Genomic DNA, 22,500 nt, shown 5'->3' on the forward strand with positions numbered 1-22,500 from the left:
AGAAATATTAAACAATAATGCATATTTCCAAGATTAAAAGCAAGAATAAATGCAACACTAATAGGACACCAATCCGTAAATGACAATAAATAAAATGTTAATGACCCCTCCAACACCACGCCCTTTTCTCTTTTATTTTCCCCAAAAATCTTGCTTTACGCTGGTAGTCATTAGCTCTGATTTCAAATTATCCAACCGTTTCCACAGACTTACGATCACCACCAATAAAAATAAGGCTGTGAGTGTTGCTGCCACTGTGCTCAGTCGCAGCGACCTGGTGGCATTCGTACGTCAGGATGATGTGGCACCACCAGCGAGGTGACTAAATCCTTGACACATCGCCTGTACGGAAAAAGACACATGGCACTTTAAGTTGGAGGAGAGTGAATGTATCATGATTAAAATTCGTATACTAAGACAAACAGAGCTTTCTCTGCTAATCAACAAAAACCCACTTAATACCTGCCGTCCGCTGGCACCGAGGAAAGACTCACCTATAGTGTTGCCGTCAGTGAGGAAGACCAGCATCTGTCTGGAGCCGACTCGCCGGATGGACGGCAGGCGGTCCCTCTGCCCGATGTCCTTGCTGGCCGCCCCCTCGCCCGCCCCGGCCACGTCCTCGTTGTCATCGCTCAGGTGCTGCGCGTCCACAGGGAACTCCTCCTCGGACGACTCGAAGACGTCGAAGGTGAGGTCTTCAGGCAGTTCGTCGGAGAGGGAGAGCCTGAGGGAGTGCCTCGAGGGCGTGGTGGATCGGCGGGAGGATCTGCGGCTCTGAGGAGTCTCTGGAGGGAGCGTCACCGTCCTGAAGCTCACCTCCTGGTCGCCTGTACCACGACATAATACGTAAGACACATGACAATGAAGAAAGTGAAGTTGACATTTTTAATGTTACGACAATTAAGTCTTGGTTTTATTATTCTCCTCAGGAAATATTGATACTGACATATGGAGAAGATAAGTATTTACTTCTCTGGTAGTCAGTTAAGATTAAAAGTACATTAACTGCACATTTTATGTAATCTTTTAATGTTTATTTACCGAGCATGCATATCTATATATACAATTGTTTATAAAATAAAGGTTACTGACACCGCTTCATAAACTGTGGAAACGAAAAATAATATCAGCCATTGAACTATACACTACAAAAAATAAAACGTTATCATCTTTGTGACCCAATTTACAGTACGTGCCGAAATGCTGTTACAGTTTAATTTTCTGTGGTTGTTGGCTTTAATACTTCTCTAAAATAATCTACATTTTAATTCATACTTTTTGTTTCGGGATTCTATATTTATGTAGAGTAAGTAAATCTAAATATGTGCATATATCAGCAGTAATTTATATTAGCTAAGGATCCTAAGGTAAAAAAAATACATATCTTGATGATTAGTAATCTAGAAACACTGTGACTAAAATGGCTATATATTAACCCCATGATCTAAGAAATACCCCCCCTACAGTGCAAGCAATGCAAACTCGTGAGATGATTTACGGCTCACACCTATTGTTTCACTTCGGGTCTAACCTTTGCCCCGTTGATATTTCCGAGGCGTTACCTATGAGGACGGCGTGTCGCTGCCATGACAGATAGCTGGTTGCATCTGGTGTCACCTCCGTGCCCCGGGCGGTAACAGTGAGTTCGCTGATATTCCCTTTGCCAAGGGGCGTGAAGGGACCAGCGTAGGGCGTAGTGGCGGCCCCATATGACGCGGAGGCGGCCCCAGGGGACGTGGAGGTGGAAGGAGAGGGCGAGGTGGCCCGAGGACCCGCCCCACCACCGGCCCTTTCGGATGGTGCAACCTCACAGTTTTACCCACGACTGCATGGTTACCCGTCCCGGGCACAGCGGGAAGCGACCGAAGGACACAGGGAGGGAGCCACACCAAAACCCCAGAGGAAACGTTCCCGGGTCATGGAGAAGACAAGACAAGGAGGAAAAAGAAAACATGCATATGTCAGTACCAAAGTGTACAAGCGATAACAAAAACACGTGTTCATAAACACGCACTTTTACCCTTGCTAGAAAATGCTTGATGATAAAATCCAAAGATAAAAGAGGTCCTGTAGTACGACCCTTACGAAGATTTTGCAGTAGACGAGGAGGAGAATATACTGAATTGAATAACAGACTTAAAAAAAAAAGAAAAATACCAAATTTTCCAGTGAAGGAGGAGATTAACCTTTATCGTATATTAAAAGATTTCCGCCCAATTTAACAACAAAAAGGCTAAGCAGAGATGCATCTGATTCACCCCAAGAAGTAATGTCCAGAGAAAAAAAGTTTGGGTTTTAGAGGGATAACATGAAGACTCTTGTACCATCCTCACTAAAGAAACCTAGAGTTTGAGTATTAGCAAAAATAATTCGGGAGATGACATTCACGTGCAGACACAGGAATGAGCTGAGAGCGAACGTACCCACGAACTGTCGGCCGGGCATGCCAGCGTTGATCTCCACCCCAGGCGTGCGGGGCAAAGGGTCTGCCATCTTCTGCGCGTTCAGAGAGGCGTTGTAGAGGGACGTCGCAGCGGTATAATGCGACCTCATCTCCAGGTCCTTGACGTCCTTAGTTAGTTGGCTGTAGAGGTACATCTTGCGGGCGTACAGGAAGAGGATGACGACGGTCGCGCAGATGAGGTTGCCGATGACGATGGCCGGGTCGCGGAAGGTGATGGGCGCCTGCGTGGCCACAACCGTCCACACGCACCAAGCGATGGTGGTGAAGAGGGAGGCCAGCAGGATCCACCGCGTCTCCTTTCGAGTTCTCCTCCGCATGCCACGTCTCGAAACAAAAGAGGATCGTTGCTGCTATGAGGACCATCACGTACACAAGGGAGATGACAAGGTCAATCTCAAAGCGTTCAGTGGGCGTACATCTCCAGGTCTCGCCATCGAGGTCTGTCCCTGGCGGGTAGAGGATTAACCAAGCGGATCCGAGGACGACTTGCACAAAGGTGAGGCCAATGGCCACAAGCATCAATCCACAGGGCCTGCTCAACCCGTCCGGATCACCACGAGTTGATGAATAAGTCATAACCCTCCATGTATGTATCACCTTTACCAACATTGCGGAGAAAATGATGGCATAGGCCACACCCATCATGAACCTCCTTACCGCACAGGTGCCGACAGTAGGCTGGAAGATGAAGGCGAAGTTGACAGAGTAAAGCATAAGGCAGCCAATGAGGATCATGTAGCCGAGAACCGACGTTCCTGCTGCCGTTGGGTATGACATCATGAAGTAAACCATCGTTACCAAAATCACGATAATACCCAGAAGGCTCATAGAGCTAGTCATGATGCCATACACATTGCGGAAGTTAGAGTCAATGGGCAAGGGCTTTGGCAGGGCCATGGCGGCGTACTTGGTCGACTGAGAAGAACAGACTTCCAAGCATATGCCCTCAGTGCAGTAAGAATCTGGGGCAAAGGTTCCGATTTTGAACTCAATGCTCGGCTTTTCAAGACGAATGTTGCTGTTCTCCCACTTGCCAACATTAATGTAGCCATATTCCTTCCCGAGCTTCCTGTAGTTCCAAATGTGGTAGCCGTAAGCCCCGTCCTGGTCATATGAATTAGAATCAGCTGTGTTATTTAGAGAGAGTTCGCTCTGGTGCAGGATTTCTAATAATAATTCTGCCTGAACTACATTGCAATCATCAATAGACTCTGCATCTGCACAGTGTTTCGTTATGTATGCATCCAGACCATGTGCAATGGCGTTGATGCTGAGGATGGTGTGGAACACATAAGGATCCTGCACAATGTCATCAGGATGAATGGATTCCGTTCCGAGGCATTCCTTCACATATTGCCTCTGCACTCTTTCACTGGGGGACAGTCTACACTGGAATTTGTTTTGGAAGTATTCCTCGAACCATTCGTCCGGGAATGGTTCGTGGTTTTCTAGTGTTAGGTTTGCCACGAAGATCCGGAAGTCCGGGAGGTCATAGGTTTCCATGGTGAACGTGAGAGCTCCGGCTGACACTCTGTCCAGGCCTTTTGTCACGCTGGGCTTGTTGCCCCAAGCATCGCCCGCCAGGAAAGTGAACCTCTCGCTTTCGTCAAGCTTGTCGGCTACTTTTAAGATTGTCCTGATGTTATCCGTGGCGTCCATCAGAAGAACGACGATCCTGGGCTTCCAGGGAACAGCCAAGGTTTCGATCAGCTCCCGGGCATATTCCTCGGACACGCGCTGCGGCGCCCCGAGCGAGTCTCCGATGCACACGTCTTGATTCGTGGCCATTTCGCGGAACGTCTCCATCATGAACTTCCCGTCATCATCGTTGTCATAGATCACATTAATGAACGTCCACTTGTAAGCTCTGAGGATGCTGAGGAACGTCCGCAGTTCTGCTGTCCTCGAAGGAACACTGGTGAGGATCGTCTGGTCGTCCCGGTCAGCGAGCTTGCGACCTCCGATGGGGGAGCTGAAGTGCGGGATGTTGTTGGAGGAGAGGATGTTGGACACGGCCTCCGCGGCGTCGTCGTCGAAGCTGATGGAGGCGACGATGCGGTTGGGCGTGAGCACGATCGAGTCGTCGCTTTCCAGGGCCTCGCCGGAGAAGAAGCTGTAGAACCTCTCCCTCGCCCGCTCTATCCTGTCGCAGTAGTCGAAGATAATGGCCCCCAAGCCCACACCCACTTCATTCCTGTTGATCTGACTGAGGGCATAAGCTACTGCTGCCACGTTCTGGAAGATTCCTTCGCTGAAGAACTCGCCACACGAGAAGAAGGTTTGGCCTTGGTGGTGATACGGAACCAAACCACTGATGCCGAATCGTTGTTGAGGGTACATCTGCACGAGCAAAGATTCGATGCCTTGTTAATGCAAAATCCTCAGAGAACAGGACTGCCCAGTTAGAATATGAAATAATAATGATTTTAGTCCTTATGCAATAAGAAATTATCTCTGAATATACTAATATTATAGAAATTCAGATGAATACATATAGAGTTATGGAAAGAAATTATCTCTGAATATACTAATATTATAGAAATTCAGATGAATACATATAGAGTATAAAATCACAGATGGCAAACCGACAATACCTGCAGATGATGCGTTCTCTTCTTGGCTGGCTTGGCGACTGCGACTACGCCTCCACATACTTCAAGGTCAATGCACTGAGACTTGACCTCGGACATTGACCTTTCATTACCCTCGGCATCGTAGGTCACGACAAGAGTGCCATTGAGTGCCAAGCCATCCTCCTCGTTGAACATCCCCACACGCAGGAGACCGGCACCATGGCGCCCACTAACTCGACGGAAGTTTAAGACCTGTTGGAAGAAAGAATATGAATGATGAAATAAACGATAATGAAAAGAAAATAGGATGTAGCAATGCAGAAAGAATAGGAAATGGAAATAAAAAAGAGTGGAAGGAATCGAGAAAGAAGTGCATACGAAGATATGAAGAAAATAATATTTACAAAAAATAAATAAACAAATCAATAAACAAATCTAACCTAAGACACACATACACCCCATCATTCTTCTTCGAAACTGTGTAGCTGACGGTGAGGATAACGTGAACTCACCTGTATCATAGCTGCTCTGTTATGCCCATCCACGGTGAAGGCAACAGGCCGACCGTCCACTCCCCGCTGGGTGATCGAACGTGTTGACTGAAATAGCTTGTTGCGGTAGTGTTCGTCCGTGGTTAACGCTGAGCAGGTTCCGTTCTCATTGTCTGATGGAAGGGGATATGGTAATGCTTGGGTGTTATATTGGCGAAATTCGATCGCTTGGAAAAAAGGCGTTCATTGTTTACTTATTTGTATGCTTTCGTGCTTGATGATGCGATCGTAACTCAGTAAATATACATTAGATTTATAATTGTATCTATTATTATGTATAGACATCTCTCTCTCACTCTCTCTCTCTCTCTCTCTCTCTCTCTCTCTCTCTCTCTCTCTCTCTCTCTCTCTCTCTCTCTCTCTCTCTCTCTCTCCCTCTCTCCCTCTCTCCCTCTCTCCCTCTCTCCCTCTCTCCCTCTCTCCCTCTCTCCCTCTCTCCCTCTCTCCCCCTCTCTCCCCTCTCTCTCTCTCTCTCTCTCTCTCTCTCTCTCTCTCTCTCTCTCTCTCTCTCTCTCTCTCTCTCTCTCTCTCTCTCTCTCTCTCTCTCTTTCATGCTAGATAGATATAGCTAGCTAGATAGATAGATATATGTATGTATGTATGTATGTATGTACCCCCCACCCAGATCCTCCGCCCGCCCCAGCGCCTCACCCGGGCATGCCTCGCGGCGCCAGCGGTCGAGGCCCTTGGCGAGGACCGTGACGGCGTTGGCGGTGCTGACGACGTCCTCCGCCTGTCGGAATCGGTGCCCTGAGAGGTTCCGCGCCGCCCCTGTGAAGCACCCGGCGCCGCGACAACGGAACATCTGCAGGAAAGCAACGGGAGGATGAACAGGCTTCGTAATCATAATTTTTTATTAGTATATTTTATTGTATTGTGTGTGCTTATGATAACGTTGTTTTAAACAATATATTATATTCAATATGACACTATTCTTATAATTGCAAAAAAAAAAACAATCAAATCAAATGAAAAACGGGAAAATATTCTAACGTTCCAAGACAAAAACGAACTCACAGGATACAAAGACCGTACTTTATGTATGACTATGATAATGTTTTTTTTTTTTTTTTTTTAATAACATATATCATTTAACACGAATCCTTTAAATAATTAAATCGGTACTGTTCTTACTATCGCGAAGAGGCCAACCAAATTCTTAAAAAAGGGAAAATACTCTACTCATTCTCAGACCAAAACGACCTCCCACCCAAGGACCGATCCTCACCTCCGCCCAAAACTCGTGGAACCAAGGGTAGGCCGTGTGGTTCGCCAGCGACAGACTCCTGAAGTAGTTGGAGAAGGCGGGGACGGCGCCGCTGATGGGCTGCAGCACAATCATGCCCAGAGCCTCCGTCCTGCGGGAAGGACGGTTGGTCACTGTGGCTTTGGAACATCTTTATGTCTTTACGCTATCTGTACTCTTCATGACTGTTTTTGTATACGATTGCTGTTTTTGCAGTTTATAATTCATAAGTATGTAAAAATATTTTTATTTATTTATTTATTTGTTTATTCATTTATTTATATGATTATATCTATATCAATATATCAATATATATATATATATATATATGCATCTGTATGTGTGTGTTTGTGTGTATGTGTGTGTGTGTGTGTGTGTGTGTGTGTGTGTGTGTGTGTTTTATACAATTGCTATTTTTTGCTGTGTATTATGATTTAGATATATGTATTTGTGTGTGATACACCCCCCCCCCCCCCCCCCCGACGTAGGCGCCACGCACTCGTGCTTGATGTAGGGCAACGGCGAGTCCTCCATCAGGAACACGAAATCCCCGGGCCTCAGAAGCCCCTCCTCCAGCAGACCGGCCGCCGCCCGCAGGAACAGCGCGGCGTGGTGAGGCTCCAGAAGCAGCACCACCGCCCGCGCCCCCTGCTGCGCCGCCTCCGCCAGCCGACTCCACACGCCCAGCATGTATTCCACCTGGTCCACCTGCGGGAGAGTGGATGGAGTTGAATAGCTGAGTGGACTTGGATGAGAACGTGCAAATTGTCCTTTCCATGTAAAGTTCATATGTTTTTTTCTCATTTGACAAAACCAGCAGTAAAATGAAAGAAGCAATCGGAGTTAAATCAAAATTAAATTCTTAAAAAGCAACAAGTCATATATCCCCAAAATATTTCTTAATAAATTGTTAAATAATAATATGAAATGCTGAAATCTAAAGGCAGCCTAAATAAACGACAAAAATATCGGATGTTTATATTTCTATAACACGAAAGTGACATGATTATATAAAAAACAAAATACATGTTATAAATCTACCTATACAGATCTTGGATTAAAACAAAATCTACTTCTCTAGACCTCGGAATAAACGTTTCAAATAATTATCTATTTACCTTGAGGGGGATCGGCTCAGCCATGGCGGCTTTGAGGTTGTGTGCCTCTGTTTCCCTCAGTAAATGTTTTTGCACATCCCCGGGGGCGCCTCCGTCAGAATACACGACGCTAAACACCTCCCATCGCCAGTAGAGAAGAAGGGACGCAATGGCACTTCCCTGGGAGAGGAGATAAGAGAGATAGAGAGATTAAATGTTTTTTTCTTTTTACGTGATTGATTTTGGATACGATATATGTGTTTTAGAATGTTATTAGTCATCACGCTAGTCTTATTATGTTTTTCGTTGTTATCTTCAGAAATTAGGGATAAAGCAATCACTTATAAATCAAACTACAGTATTTTTTTTATAGTAGGGTGGATAAAAATAGAAACAAAAGACTCACGGTGACGTCATTGGGCGGTGCGAGGCGAAGAAGCGCGGGAAAACGGCGGGTGTTGGAGAAGGCGGTGCTCGTGGCCTGCGTGGCGACGGTGGTGATCCCGTAGGGCTGCGTCACGTCAATCACCTGTCGCACCTCCTCGCCGATCCCGCCCGCTATCATGCCCACGATGTTGTTTGCAGAAGGAACCTGTGAGAAGTGAAATGAGCGGTGTCGTAACGATAATTAAGTTAATCATGACTGTGAGAATAAACATCTATCTTTTGTCTAATAGAATCATGAACCAAGCTAAGTATTTGATAATTCAGATATAAGAACTAAGGGCATTTAAGGAGTCTTATGAGTATTTTGTTATAAATATATGATTATCAATACTATTCACTTCAATGCTAGAAGTGAAATAAGAGGAGTCTTAGTAACTGTCTATGTCGATGATTGTGCTTCGTATCTCTCAGTGAATCCAAAATCAATACTAAATTCCATTCATTCAGTATTTTTAAACACTGCAACACTAAATAATTCACTTACCCAATATCTTCAACACTACATAACTCTTCATCCAATATCTTAACACACACACACACACATGTATATCTATCAATCTATCTATCTATCTATATATATATATATATATATATACAAGTATACTATACTTAAAAAAAAACACATTTTGCAGGCAATTTCACCGAAACCTCGCAACCGGAAACTTACCTTCTCCCTCATTCTGTCAGGTATATTTCCCGTCAGGAAATTTGTGACGTCGCGCACGGCCTTCTCCTTACTACTGCAGGCGTCCAACACGATGGCCCCCAACGTCACCCCGGGCAAGACGTCGGGGTCAGCGTTCACTTGTTCCAGAGACCAAAGCAACGACTCGACACTCTGGATGCCCTGTGGTTAAAAACGTTTATTGTTATTGTTGTAAGAACGACTGTGTGAATAAGCATGTGTATTTTGTTAAGATCGTGAACCAAACTAAATCATAGATAAAAACTATAGGAATTTAAAGGGTAACACGGGTGAGTTATTATAAACCTATGAATATTAATTCATACATAAACATATACAACTGCATATGCTCACATGCGCTCACACAAACTTACTATACTTAAACTCGTTCACACTTACACGCATGTTGATACTGTTGTAGAAAAGAACGTTATACACAAAATTAAATATACAGACAAACGCGCACGTTTATAGAAACATAGTTATGTGTACTTGAAGTAAATAAAATGGCCATCGGTAGTACACGTCTAAATCATAATCAAAAGAGTTTTACACTTATGTTTAATTCATTTGATGCGTTTTCATTGGATGCGTTTTCATATAAAAAACTAGTGTGAGGGAAAGTTGTTCATATAGAAACTTCGATGATATTAATATCTTGTTCATGGTTACCCCCCCCCCCCCCCCCCCCCCCCCCCCCCCCCCCCGATACACGATTCCCTAATGGCCACTTAGTTGATATGAATTTTGTATACGAATTTTGATATGAATCTGAATATGGAATTGGTTCTTAATTTTTTAACTAGCACATTCCCTCCACACCTCCCTTGCATCTGTAAATAAAATTCCCTCCCAGATTTTAAAGAAAATTGTAAGTATGTTTTTAGTCTTTTTAATGGGTATGAATTAGTGGCAATATAATTAAACTTTCTATTATGTGAATATGCTCTCGTTAAGAGAATAACAAAGATAATTAGAGAAATTACTACCTTTTATCCAAAGGCTCGCGCCTTCTTTAGAAAATGCTGAAGCCCTCCTAGGGGGCGCGCCCCCCGCAGGTTAAGTCGCACAGGTATATAGTGTATACTTATGGTGAAAGTGTGATTCCCCGTAGACTTTTTCTACATAAAGTCGACGACTGATATAATCAGTGGTAATGTAAAGATATAAATATACCATAAAGATATAATGGGAAGGGAGATAGAGAGAAGAGAGAAGTTAAGAAAGGGGGAGGAGGGAAGGAGGGAGGGAGGGAGGGAGAGGGGGAGGGAGGGAAAAAGAAAGGCAGGAATGGAGGGATGGAGAAAGGAGGGCAGGAAGGGAGGTAGAGAGAGAGAGAGACAGACAGATGGACAGACAGACAGAGACAATCAAAACAAGTATACAAGAATGTGGACATAAACAACTATATCGAGGCTGAAGAACCTTTTCTACGCCAAGCAATGGAAATAAAAACCTCCCAAAAAGGAAAACTGACCCTATCTCCCCTCAGCGGCCCACACTCAAGGGGTTTGTCTCCCTTCTCGTGCACGTTGAAGGTAGCCAGGATGTAAAGCTGATCCGGGGACTCAAGGAACACGTGATCGGCCTCGGGAGAGTGACAGGAGGCGCAGTTGGAGGTGCAGGAGGATGTGAGGCGCTCCATCACCGTCACCGTTCCGTTGTGGTACTCGGCCATGGCGTTCCCCAGCGTCAGGGAACCGTCGACGTAGCGACCCACCTGTAGGAGTGACGCAGGGAAGTTTATTGGCCGGAAAACAAAATGGGGGGAAAATGAAAAAGGCATTTGATATCGCAGATGAAAGCTGACGATATTAAGTTTTATATCACACATTTGATTTCGATAATGGTGAAGACGGATTCACTGTGAGGACTAGAATTCAGATCGCCTTTGGGAAAGTTTCGCCTCACCTTCTCGTATTTGTACTTGTGAACAGAAGATGGCGGAGCGCGGCGCAGGTTGAACACCTCGAGGGGAGCGTTGCCGTGGAAATTCTCAGTAAATTGGAAATACTCGGAGGGCTTATCCACACGGGAAACCTCAGTGTTCCGAAGAAACTCGTTTAGGACGGTTCTCTGGCGCCACCTGCAGGAGAGAAAGTGTTCAGTTGTGACAAAGGAGGTCTCATATGTCTTTTTTTCATGAACATTCTCCGTGACAAATGATATCAACGAAAACCCATAACTTTCGAAAATTCCAAAGTCTCATCCTTACTTGGGCAACCCCGGGCAGATCTTCCCTCCGGCGTGAGGACACAAGTGGCCCAAGAGCTGAGTGAGAGCGGCGCCGAAGGAGAAGACGGCCTGGATGACCCTGGGCGTCGAGGGAACCGAGGCGTAGGGCACCACGGGCGTCGGTTTGCCCTCAAGCAGGCACGCTATTCCCACACATCCGAATTCCTGTAAAAAAAAAAAAATATATATATATATATATATGTGAAAATAGATCTGCCGTGTCGTTATCGGCAAATATATATCGATAAAATACTCATAAAATATCATGCACAATTTTCGTTTAATACAAACCTATTAATCACCAATAAATAATCGAAACAATATACAAACCGATTCATCATCAGCAGTGAATAACAACCTCTATGTAGCAAAAATTGATTAGCACAAAAAATAATAAAGCCCTGTATGTGCATACTTGTTCCCAGTACTGCTTGAACCAAGGATTTCGTGTATTCTTCTCCGGGTCCAAGAGGCGATAGTGAGCGATGAAGTCCCTGACATCCTGCTGGCCGTCCTTCAGCGCAAGCACGCCGCCTATCTCCGCGTCAACTTCACGCAACTGTAAGAATAGATTTTAGTAGAATGCGAGTAGAAAGTTAAATATAGTGCGAGGTTCGATTATATAGAATTCCACCGTCGGAGTTTGTCATGTTTACCCAGGTTTTTGTGCATTTACAGGTTCGAATATTATATAATTGATTGGTTTATAGCATGAATATCATTATAGAAAATGGAAAGACGCGCTACTGACTGTTTAAGTCTTAACCCCTCCGGGACCCTACATGTATTATTTTTATTATTAAAGTGTATGGAGAAAAAATGGAACAAACCCTTTTTTTTTTTTTTTTTTTTTTCTTATCGCCACCCATTAAAATCAGAGGAAACGGGAACAACAACTGTACCTGGTCCTTATGGTCTCCCCAAGTGGTTGTGCCCAAGAACACGATCTGGTGCTTGTGGAGTCGGTGGAAAGACACCGCCTTCTGAACCGCCTGCAGGAGCGCCTTTGTGTCTTCGAGGGTCAGGAAGAGAATCACGCCCCTTGCGCCCACGACCGCCTTCTCCGTCAGTTGTTCCACGATCTGGCGCAGGAGGGGGGTAGGGGGTTGCGTTATTTTATTTAATGAGTTTCTATCCATTTTTCAGTTTTGTGTGGTTGCTCGTGAGTGATCATATGTGCGTTTGCATGTATATTTGTGTGTGTGTGTGTGTGTGTGTGTGTGTGTGTGTGTGTGTGTGTGTGTGTGTGTGTGTGTGTGTGTGTGTGTGTGTGTGTGTAAAATAAAGCAATATCACTGCAATATATACTAAATCACCACAGCCAGACGCATATGTCATTTACTCTTATGTATGTATGTGTATGTGTGTGTATGTATGTTTGCATGTACGTATGTGTGTGTGTGTGTATATATATATATATATATATATGTATGTATGTATGTATGTATGTATGTATGTATGTATATATGTTTATATGGATGGATGTATGGATGGATGTATGTATGTATGGATGGATGGATGGATGGATGATTGGGTGGATGGATGGATGGATGGATGGATGGATGGATGGATGGATGGATGGATGGATGGATGTTTGGGTGGATGGATGGATGGATGGATGGATGGATGGATGGATGGATGGATGATTGGGTGGATGGATGGATGGATGGATGGATGGATGGATGGATGGCTGGATGGATGGATGGATGGATGTTTGGGTGGATGGATGGATGGATGGATGGATGGATGGATGGATGGATGGATGTGTGTTTATAAGTATGTATGTATGTATATACGTATAAACAATTATTATTTACTTACATAGATCATACGATTAAAAACTTGAACATTACCTGGTCAGCGAGCGTGGCAGACCCTTCAGCCTCGAGGGGAACCATCTTGAGGTCGAGAGCGAGGCAGACCCGAGACGCCCTCGCCACCGTCCTGAAGGCTTCCGCGCCCGCCATGTTCTCGGCATCTTCCGAGGATACCACCAAGGACACGTAATCCCATCCCAGGAACCTCAGCATCTTCAGTGGAGAAAGAACGATTAATTTGCGTAAAGGTCTTTGAAGTTTTTTCGAAGAGCAGACAAAATGGGAAAAAAGGGGCTGGTGATAATCGTTTTTGTAAAGGATGAAATAAGTGATGGGCATCTTATAAGAAAATAATAGATGAATAACAAGGAAGGGATAGATATATTTTAAGAAAATGGTAGATGTATTATACTATTGTGATAGCTACATTATAAGGATGTGATAGATACATTATAAGGATGTGATAGATGTATCATAAGAAAGTAATATATATGTCATAAGGAAGTAATAGATATGTCATAAGAAAGTAATATCAATATATATATATATATATATATATATATATATTATTAGGAAGTAATAGATATATATATAGTAAGAGATGTATTATAAGGAAGTAACAAATACATTACAAGGAAGTGATGGATACATCCGACTAGAAACAAGCAAAACCAGAGGAGGTAGGGTATCGTTACGTCATCGCTCACCTGCACCATGGCCTCAGCCTCCTTGTTGATGGGAGGACTCATCTGCAGGGCGTAGGGCGAGTGTGCCTGCGACGGACCCATGTTGACAGAGGTCACGTTGAGGGAGGAAAGGATCTCTCCCGTGACCCGGGCCGTCTCGGGGTCAAGCGAAGTCACGAACATCTGGACGTCGTTGATATTCACGTCGATGCCCGGTAGAGTTCCCTTGACCAAGCTCGTGACCTGGTTCATGGTTCGAATCTGTGGGCGAATGTACAGTATAGTAGGCGCAAGGCACACGAAACGTACTTTAAAGAAGTCAGTGACCTCAGGAATTATTATGACTCATTTGGCTTTTCCTATTATTCCAGCTGTTGTAAAATATCAAAATGCATTCGTAATTCGTCTGTCCGTAGTACCTTGTATCATAACGCCGCGAGAGCACAGCTTCTAATCGTAATGCTAATCGCACTTTCCTTTTCACAAACTGAATAGACTTAGTCTTGAACACGCCTACTACACGTCAATATAAGTGTGCTCACGTGAACCAAACCCACGCAGACAACCTCGCCCACGTCTATACAAGTTTGTTCTTGTGCTTTCTCTTTGATTTTTTTTTTTTTTTTTTTTTTTTTTGTAATCAGTTTTTGCATGCAGGTTCTCCACATCTTCAAACGTTTATATATTTCCTCCCTAAAAGACATATTTCTCTTCTAACCACTACCAGATACACAACTGCCGTATTCCTCATCTATACCCATCCTTAGGTATACCATATACTGTATATACCATACATCCACATTCACACTACTCCCTAAGCATACATCCGCATCCACACATTATCAGCGCTCGTATGCATTCACCGAGGACCCGCCCATACCCACCCTGGAGCCGCAGGTGTCGAGGACGAGGGCGCCGAGGGTGGTAGAAGGGAGCAATTTCTGGTGTTGATTGATCTGGTCCACCGCCCACAGGAAGGCCTCCACCTCCTGAAGGATCTCCTCGTTGATGGTTTCCCCGCAGTCCGATCCTGCAGGAGGTCGTGAGCGTGGAAATGCGGATTGACAAACAAGGAATCATTGAAAGCGAAATGATAAAACTATCCGCAAAGAAAAGTGAGAGAAAAATCAAATTGTCCAAGCTAATTGAAGATACGAGATTATTTTTGATTGGATAAGAAAATATAAATTGAAATCGTAAAACATGAAAAAGAATCTAAAAATCTAATAATAGTAATAATAATGATAACAATAATATTGTTGTTTGAAATATACCGTCCGGCGAAGGTTGATGAATGGGGAAGAGTGCCGTGAGAACCACCCGGTCTGAGGAGGGCAATAACACGTGGTCCTCCGCTTCTACTGTCGGTGCTACTGTCGTCGTGTTCACCGGCTGCCCAGGAGTCACCTACAAGCCAAATGGATTTATACTTAAATGTTTCCTTTCTTTTTTCATCAAAGACTTGTATCATACCCGTCAAGACTATAAAAGGTACAACGGGGATAAAAATCAAAATGAGAATTAAGACAAGCAAATCCTACCTGCATGAGGTTTCCAGGGCCGTCTAAGCACGAGTTGCAGGCACCCTGAGAGCAGCCATTCCTTTTGGAGACGTATGACTCGCCTGTGACTCGTAGCGTGGAGTTGTCCATCACGAAGGTCTGTGAAATGAATGACTCCTTATGAGTATAAACAGCTTACGACCCATATATCTCAAGATTTTTCTTCAGCGCAAGTGTTCTTCGTCCCTCGTTGAGATACATATATCCAAGAGTACATAACTTACAAGCCTCACAATCCTGAAATATAAAACAAATCCTCTTGTCAAAGATACACACCTCCAATAAAGGGATAAAGACGCACAACATACCTGATGGGCGGTAACGGTCGAATTTCCAGGAATAGCAAGAATACGGTATAGGCCTAAGGAAGTTCCTGAGAGCGTCCCGGGTGGGTCGGTGCGCATTTTGCCGCCCTTGAGACCTGCGTGACTGCGGGAGCCCGGACCCTGATGGAGAAATCTCAAGGGAGAGAGGAAGTCCGTCTGCAGTTCTTCTCTTTCCAAATCTTGCAGTTCTTGACACACGCCGCGCCTTGAGTTTGGGAAAAGGGTTGGGTTTACGTCATTTTGCTTGATGAATAAATAAAAATGTTGACTAAAAATTGCAAATAGGCAGATATAAAAAAAAAACTTTTTTCATGTACTGTCTTTGGTTTATATTGTGTACACTGAAAGGTATATCAACATGTTCAAAAGAAAATGATGCATGTGCAGATATAGATAACAACATTTTTATTTTTTTAGAGACATGTTCAACATTTTCTTTCCTTTTATACACCAAAAACGTAATACATCCCATTATCACGCAGTTGTGTTTAATCTCTCTTTTTATCCACTTTATGATCTGTCAATTATACTTCAAAAGAATACATCCTTACTTTGTGGTAAAATAATAGATTGTAAATGTCATATAACATAACTTTAATGTTTATATATATATATACATATATATATATATATATATATATATATATATATATTGTGTGTGTGTGTGTGTGTGTGACTGAATGATGAAACGGAACCGCTGCCGATTCCGGTGATGTTATCAGCAAGACAATAATAACAAACCCCGCAAAAGAGGGAAATGGGTCAATTAAGAGAACTCGTCACCGCCCGCGCTTCCTTCCTGTCATTCTTTTCGAAAGAGACTCTAGTGGAAGACAACAAGGCGGGATGCAGCGCCGGACGCACCTGTTCCTGCACTTCAGCTTCCACGCGTTTTTCATGGCGGTGAAGAACGTGAAGAGGCCGTGGATGGCCGGCACGACCGCGCGCGTCCTGGCCAGCACGTCCAGGTCGTCGTCTCTCATGCGGAACGACAGACACGGCGGCAGTTCCTTGGGCGGTTCGTCGGAGTCCTTGTCGGCGTCCAGCGGCTCGAGGATGCTCTTGGGCAGACCCGCCAGTTGGCACCTTTTGGACTGCTGGAAGTAACCCAGCACCCACTCGTTCTCCGGGGTGGGCTGCGGGTCAGAGATATTTGGTTATCTTTTTCATCTTTCTTCTTTTCTCTTCCTCTTATGTATCGTCATTGTCATTTTTTGTTGTCTCATATTTCCTTTATTCTCATATTTCGCAAGTCAGAGTTAAATTCACCATCATTTTTGTCTCATCTTTTTCATTCCTTTTATGTGCTTATTATCATCATGAATGACAAAATCAATCTAGAAAAGAACATATTCCCAACGACAAAGGCAGACTGACCGTGATCTTGACGTCCTGCAGGAGCCTCCAGTGGTCCTCGAAACTTTCCATGGCGAGGGGGTCGTGCGCCACCACCCAAACGCCCCTCGCTATCCTGGCAGCGTGACGGATAAGATCAACCTCCTCGTCAGGAAGATCAGAGAGGATCCAATAGACTTTTCGGCTGGCGGAGGTCTCGGCTCTGATGGCAGCCAGGATCTGTGGGAGGAAGTCAAAACGACATTGCAGGACTCCTTCACAACATGTCATGGGAATTCAGCAGAGGACAGCGTAGGACTTATCTTATCGAATTCCCGTCATGAGATTCGGAAAAATGACGTCACCGACTGACCTGGATGAGAGGAAATCCGCTGGCGACCACGACGACCCCGCTCACCTGACCGTCGCTCGTCGCCGTCCGCACCAGGTCCCGGTACTGCGTGTTGCTCTGGAGAAGAAAAGACGTGGATGTAAGGAAAACGGTTGATGTGATCTTTTAAAAATACAATAACTTTATATATTATATATATAGACATTATTACTGACATTGGTACAGATGTATAGAAATAGTGAGAGAAAAAGAGAGAGAGAGAGAGAAGAGGGGGAGAGGGAGAGGGAGAGGGAGAGGGAGAGGGAGAGGGAGAGGGAGAGGGAGAGGGAGAGGGAGAGGGAAAGGGAGAGGGAGAGGGAGAGGGAGAGGGAGAGGGAGAGAGAGGGAGAGAGAGAGAGAGAGAGAAAGAGAGAGAGAGTGAGAGAGAGAGAGAGAGAGAAAGAAAAAGAGAGAGAGAGAGAGAAAGAGAAAGAGAGAGGGAGGGAGAAATACAGACTTTGAAATATCAAGGAAGAGAGAAGGAGAGAGACTTTGAAAGATCGAGGAAGAGAGAGTGAGAGTCATAGGTGTGGATTAAGTTAGTACACACTCCTACCTGTTCGCCCTGTTGGTCCGTGTCCTCGGGGTATGGCGGCAACATCGGCACTCTTACCACATTACTGATGCAAACATTGAAATTTCCTGCTCCTTCGGTCACCACCTAGGGGAATCAACGTGAACGGGGTGACGTATATATAAAGTTTATAAATCATTATAAGTATAAATTCCAGTATATATTTGAATTTTTGACGTGTATATGTATATGACTTGCATATAACCTTGATGAATTATGATTTTTATATAATAACTTATAATTGATATTCTGCAGGGTGATAGAAAATAATTCCACCATCACATTTTATATCCAACGAATCTTAAATAAAGTTAACAAGCAGGTACAAGGAATTCAAACCCGTCTGGTAAGCAACGCAAACAACATCCTAATTTAACCCTAAATCCTTTTATGAATTTCCAGTTACCCAGACGATCACTAGATGAAAAAAAAATATATAAGAAACGTAGACATGCTTGGAGGATAGCCAGTAGAGACTCACCTTGGCGACCTCGAAGCTGTAATCGTCATCGAGGACCAGGAGAGCGGTCGAGTCCCACTTGAGCTCGGCGAGAAATTCTAGCAGAGCCTGAGGGCGAGAGGATTGAGAGAGAGTTCGCTTAAGTGTGTGAACCTCTACTTGGGGGGGGTCGGATTCCTGTCAGCTTTTCTTTTCTTTTTTGTTCGGTGGTTTTCGTTGTTAGTAAGGATTAAGGGAATACTTTAATTATGTGTTTGTGTGTTTGTTTGGGTGTTCGTGTGCTTGTTTGAGTGTGGGTTTGGCTTTTTGTGTCAGTGTTAGTGTATTTTTTTGAAGAATGTTTTGCTTGATTAAGAGTTACTTCTCAGTGACATAATGTATTCATCAATTCAGAGCATTTGTTTACTGATCAGTGCCGCAGATTAGGCAAAACAGTTATCCTAACCCCACGTATACTTCTTAATTTCTATTCACCAAACTCATTCCAAATCAATAACTCATCTCATTCAGTCACTCATCTTACTCATTTCCCCACCCCCTCCCTCACCCCCTTCCCCACCCTCATTCCCACACCCATTCCCCACCCCTTCCCCACCCTCTTCCCTTACCCCTTTCCCCACCCCCTTCCCCGCCCACGTACCTGCCCTCGCTCCTTCTGCGGTATGTAAGTGTGGGCGGCCGCCTCGACGACCGGCACGTGGTACTTGTGAAGGAGATGTGAGAGGCTTTGGTGGGTGGAGGTGACGCCCGTGAGGTCCAGCACGCCCAGGGCCAAGAGGGTGTCGTTGCTGAGGGGCGAGCACGACGAAGGGCCCTCCCGTACCACCGGGAACACCTCGCCCACGCCCGCCACGGCTCTCTCCCCGTGGTTGCAGGAGTCGTAGACATGGAGACCTGGAGGAGGGGTGAGGTAAGGAGAGCTGTAATTTTTTTTTTTTTTTTTTTTTTTTGGGGGGGGGGGAGAATGGTAATTAAACAGACTCTGAGGGGATACTGATGCACTGATTGTTATTGGTGATTATTTTATTATTCGTGCGTGATTTTGGATAATCTGATGGGATGTTTTGATGGGTGGTTTATGGTAATTAATTTGACTTGGGGGAGAAGAGGGGACGGGCATTGATGCGTTTCTTATGGGTGATTATCTTGTTATTTTAATGGTGTTGGACGGTTTAATGGGTATTTTGTGATTTTGGTGATTTTCTTTTTTTATGGGTGGTTTTAGACATATGATGGACTCAGACAAAAAAAAAAAAGTTGGTTTTGGAACATATTATTATTGAAAGGTTTTCTGGGATTCGGTATGAGAGAATATCACAATAAAGGTAAGTTATTTTTTACAATACAATGGCCCCCTTCTTTTTATTCCATCTTTCCGCGTGAGTGCCACTAACGGACTAACAGATGATTTATAGAGGAACCTTAATCATAATGAATAGCAACGCATAATGGATTATCCATATTTTTCATCATTTTTCACAAGAGTGTACAGATATAAAAGAATGATAACCTCTGCCATAGGATCTGAAAATTTATTCTGAATCGTCATTCTTACGGTGTTCTAAAAAGCTAATGCTAGATATTACCCCCCCCCCCCCCAGCATACGAATTGTACGCTCATGAAAATGATAAAGAACATGGATGATCATTAAGACAATCAAGAGACCAAAGGGCGCCGCAAAACAAGCAAGCAAAGGCGGCGCCACTCACCGAACTTGACGCCCGGCACGAAGGAGTCCGACACGATCCTGGAGCCGATGCCGCCCACGTTCTGGTTGATCCTGGCCAGCGACCAGCGGAGCGCCTCGTAAGCCTCCACGCCGCCTGCGCGCCACCCGCCGCACCCGATCATGCCCTCGCCCGCCCGCGACGCCCCGACCACCACGCCTGCGGGGGAGAGGGCGTCAGGAGGCGAAGGTAGGAGAATTTGGTGCGCAAGTGTAGTATTCATATACATACATGTATATGTATACGTATGAATAGATGTATATATATATATGTATGTACACACAACACACACACACACACACACACACACACACACACACACACACACACACACACACACACACACACACATATATATATATATATATATATATATATATGCATGTATGTATATATACATAAATTTGAATATATATATACATATGTATATATACATATATTTGAATATATATATATATATATATATATATATATATATATTGTGTGTGTGTGTGTGTGTCCATGTATACATAAATCCATGGAGTGCATATACAGGCTTGTACTTATATGCTTACACACACAAACACACATACATACAGAAATAGAGCTGCGAGTGGGCAGGACGTATGCCACTGAGCCTAACAGCTGCCGCGGAGAGCAGCAGTCAGCCACAGGGAGAAAGTCAGGCACCAGAGACAAAAGAATGCTATAACAAACAACTGCACACATGGCGAATTCTTGAAGACGTCCGAATTACGTCATTGACAACTAGTGCATGAATTCAGGAAGAGACAATGCGCAATTGCCGAGCCGAGAACAGAGACATAGTGCAGGGAATTGTCCTGACTCATTTGGCGGAGTTACCTCAGTGAAATTTATTATCGCATTCACGTTTCCAGAGCTTTGTTATCCGTGCCAGTCATGAGGGAAATGGAATTCTATTAATTCTGTTTCCTTCTCTGAAGGTTATGCTGTAATTCTTATATGAAATTCAAAAGAATAAGACGCATGTATTCATTTCATAAAATATCCATCATGCCTTTAAATGACCCAGTACTGCAGGGGTTTTAAAACTGGGCATGCATTTTAGTGAAATCGATAATGCCTATAATTATCTCAAGAGGTATGACCATGGTAGCAAGTTTTCAACTGTTAATTAGATCCCACACGTTTCTCCATGGTGCGCATGATACTTTTTAAAACAATAATGCACAATAACGTAGAATGTTCCCCAAACCGGTGTGACTAGTCGGTACAGTGCAAACAGAACCGGTGTGGCTTACTCATGCAGTGTTGCCAGAGCCACGCCTCTGCCCGCCATGCAGCATGAGAGAACAAACAGGTCAAGGCCAACCGGACGACTTTCACTGGGCCTCCCCACAGGTGAAGGGTCAAAGGTCAGCAGGCACAGAGGATCACCGCGTGGGTCATGCCGTATTTCACCCTCGAGACCTGCCATGGAAAAGGTCTCGCTTCCCAGGACGTCATCATGTCTAGCTGCACGATGCAACACCCATTGCAAGAGGCAGGGCAGGCAAGATGGCACGGCGCTGATCATTAGGAGGTTTGCAACGATGCATACTTATCGCTGTCTGTCTCTTCTTATCTACAAATACTACCGCAGTGATTTAATTATCTATCCACCTGTCTGTCTGTCTATCTACTGATCTATCTATTTATTTGTGTATTTGTTTATCTAACTATCTATCTTCTATTTATCTATCTATCTATCTATCTAAAAATCTACCTGCCTGTGTCTGTATGTCTGTCTATCTATCTATCCACCTATCTTCCTCACAGCCTCCCTAATCTCTCTCTCTTCTATCTCCCTGTATATCTATGTATCTGTCTATTTGTCTGTATGTTTGTCAGTTCGTCTATCTGCTTATCTATATATTCATCTATCTTTCCGTCTATTTGTCTATTTATCTATCTGTCTGTCTGTCTATTTGTCTCACACTACCTTTATCTTTTGTTTATCTCTCTATCTATTTATATATCTGTCTGTTTGCCTATCTATTTATCTATCTGTCTGTTTGCCTATCTATTTATCTATCTATCTAACCATCTACCTGTCCATTTATTTGTCTATCTGTCTGTCTACCTATTTATCTATCTGTCTACTTCTCTATCTACCTGTCTATCTATCATCTACTTTTATCTATCTATTTATCTACATATCTATCTATCTACTTATCTATCTTCATATATATCTAAATACTTATCTATCTACATATCTACCGATCTATCTATCTATATATATATATATATATATATATATATATATATATCTGTCTCTTTATCGATATGTTCATCTATCTATTTTCTATCTATCTATCTATCT

At 43.9% G+C, this 22,500-nt stretch overlaps 1 protein-coding gene across 1 annotated transcript in view; it reads right to left on the minus strand.

Moving 5' to 3' along the window:
- Window positions 1-693: 693 nt before the first annotated feature.
- LOC125026600 overlaps window positions 694-22,500 on the minus strand; it is a 65,974-nt gene continuing 44,167 nt past the window's right edge. The window contains exons 3-31 of the mRNA XM_047615158.1: window positions 20,160-20,336; window positions 19,090-19,343; window positions 18,471-18,557; window positions 17,972-18,076; window positions 17,398-17,493; window positions 17,067-17,264; window positions 16,554-16,825; window positions 15,672-15,894; window positions 15,343-15,462; window positions 15,076-15,208; window positions 14,686-14,831; window positions 13,823-14,062; window positions 13,152-13,328; window positions 12,201-12,380; window positions 11,714-11,857; window positions 11,279-11,463; window positions 10,975-11,149; window positions 10,541-10,783; window positions 9,046-9,225; window positions 8,338-8,523; window positions 7,953-8,111; window positions 7,334-7,542; window positions 6,817-6,946; window positions 6,240-6,393; window positions 5,550-5,701; window positions 5,059-5,289; window positions 2,424-4,804; window positions 1,532-1,825; window positions 694-827 (exon numbers count right to left, since the gene is read on the minus strand). Of these exons, the coding sequence (XP_047471114.1) occupies window positions 2,573-4,804; window positions 5,059-5,289; window positions 5,550-5,701; window positions 6,240-6,393; window positions 6,817-6,946; window positions 7,334-7,542; window positions 7,953-8,111; window positions 8,338-8,523; window positions 9,046-9,225; window positions 10,541-10,783; window positions 10,975-11,149; window positions 11,279-11,463; window positions 11,714-11,857; window positions 12,201-12,380; window positions 13,152-13,328; window positions 13,823-14,062; window positions 14,686-14,831; window positions 15,076-15,208; window positions 15,343-15,462; window positions 15,672-15,894; window positions 16,554-16,825; window positions 17,067-17,264; window positions 17,398-17,493; window positions 17,972-18,076; window positions 18,471-18,557; window positions 19,090-19,343; window positions 20,160-20,336 (6,788 nt within the window). The 3' untranslated portion in view covers window positions 694-827; window positions 1,532-1,825; window positions 2,424-2,572. The remainder of the gene's footprint in view (window positions 828-1,531; window positions 1,826-2,423; window positions 4,805-5,058; window positions 5,290-5,549; window positions 5,702-6,239; window positions 6,394-6,816; window positions 6,947-7,333; window positions 7,543-7,952; window positions 8,112-8,337; window positions 8,524-9,045; window positions 9,226-10,540; window positions 10,784-10,974; window positions 11,150-11,278; window positions 11,464-11,713; window positions 11,858-12,200; window positions 12,381-13,151; window positions 13,329-13,822; window positions 14,063-14,685; window positions 14,832-15,075; window positions 15,209-15,342; window positions 15,463-15,671; window positions 15,895-16,553; window positions 16,826-17,066; window positions 17,265-17,397; window positions 17,494-17,971; window positions 18,077-18,470; window positions 18,558-19,089; window positions 19,344-20,159; window positions 20,337-22,500) is intronic.

The sequence above is a fragment of the Penaeus chinensis genome, chromosome 6 (genome assembly GCF_019202785.1).
Source record: "Penaeus chinensis breed Huanghai No. 1 chromosome 6, ASM1920278v2, whole genome shotgun sequence".
NCBI lineage: Eukaryota > Metazoa > Arthropoda > Malacostraca > Decapoda > Penaeidae > Penaeus > Penaeus chinensis.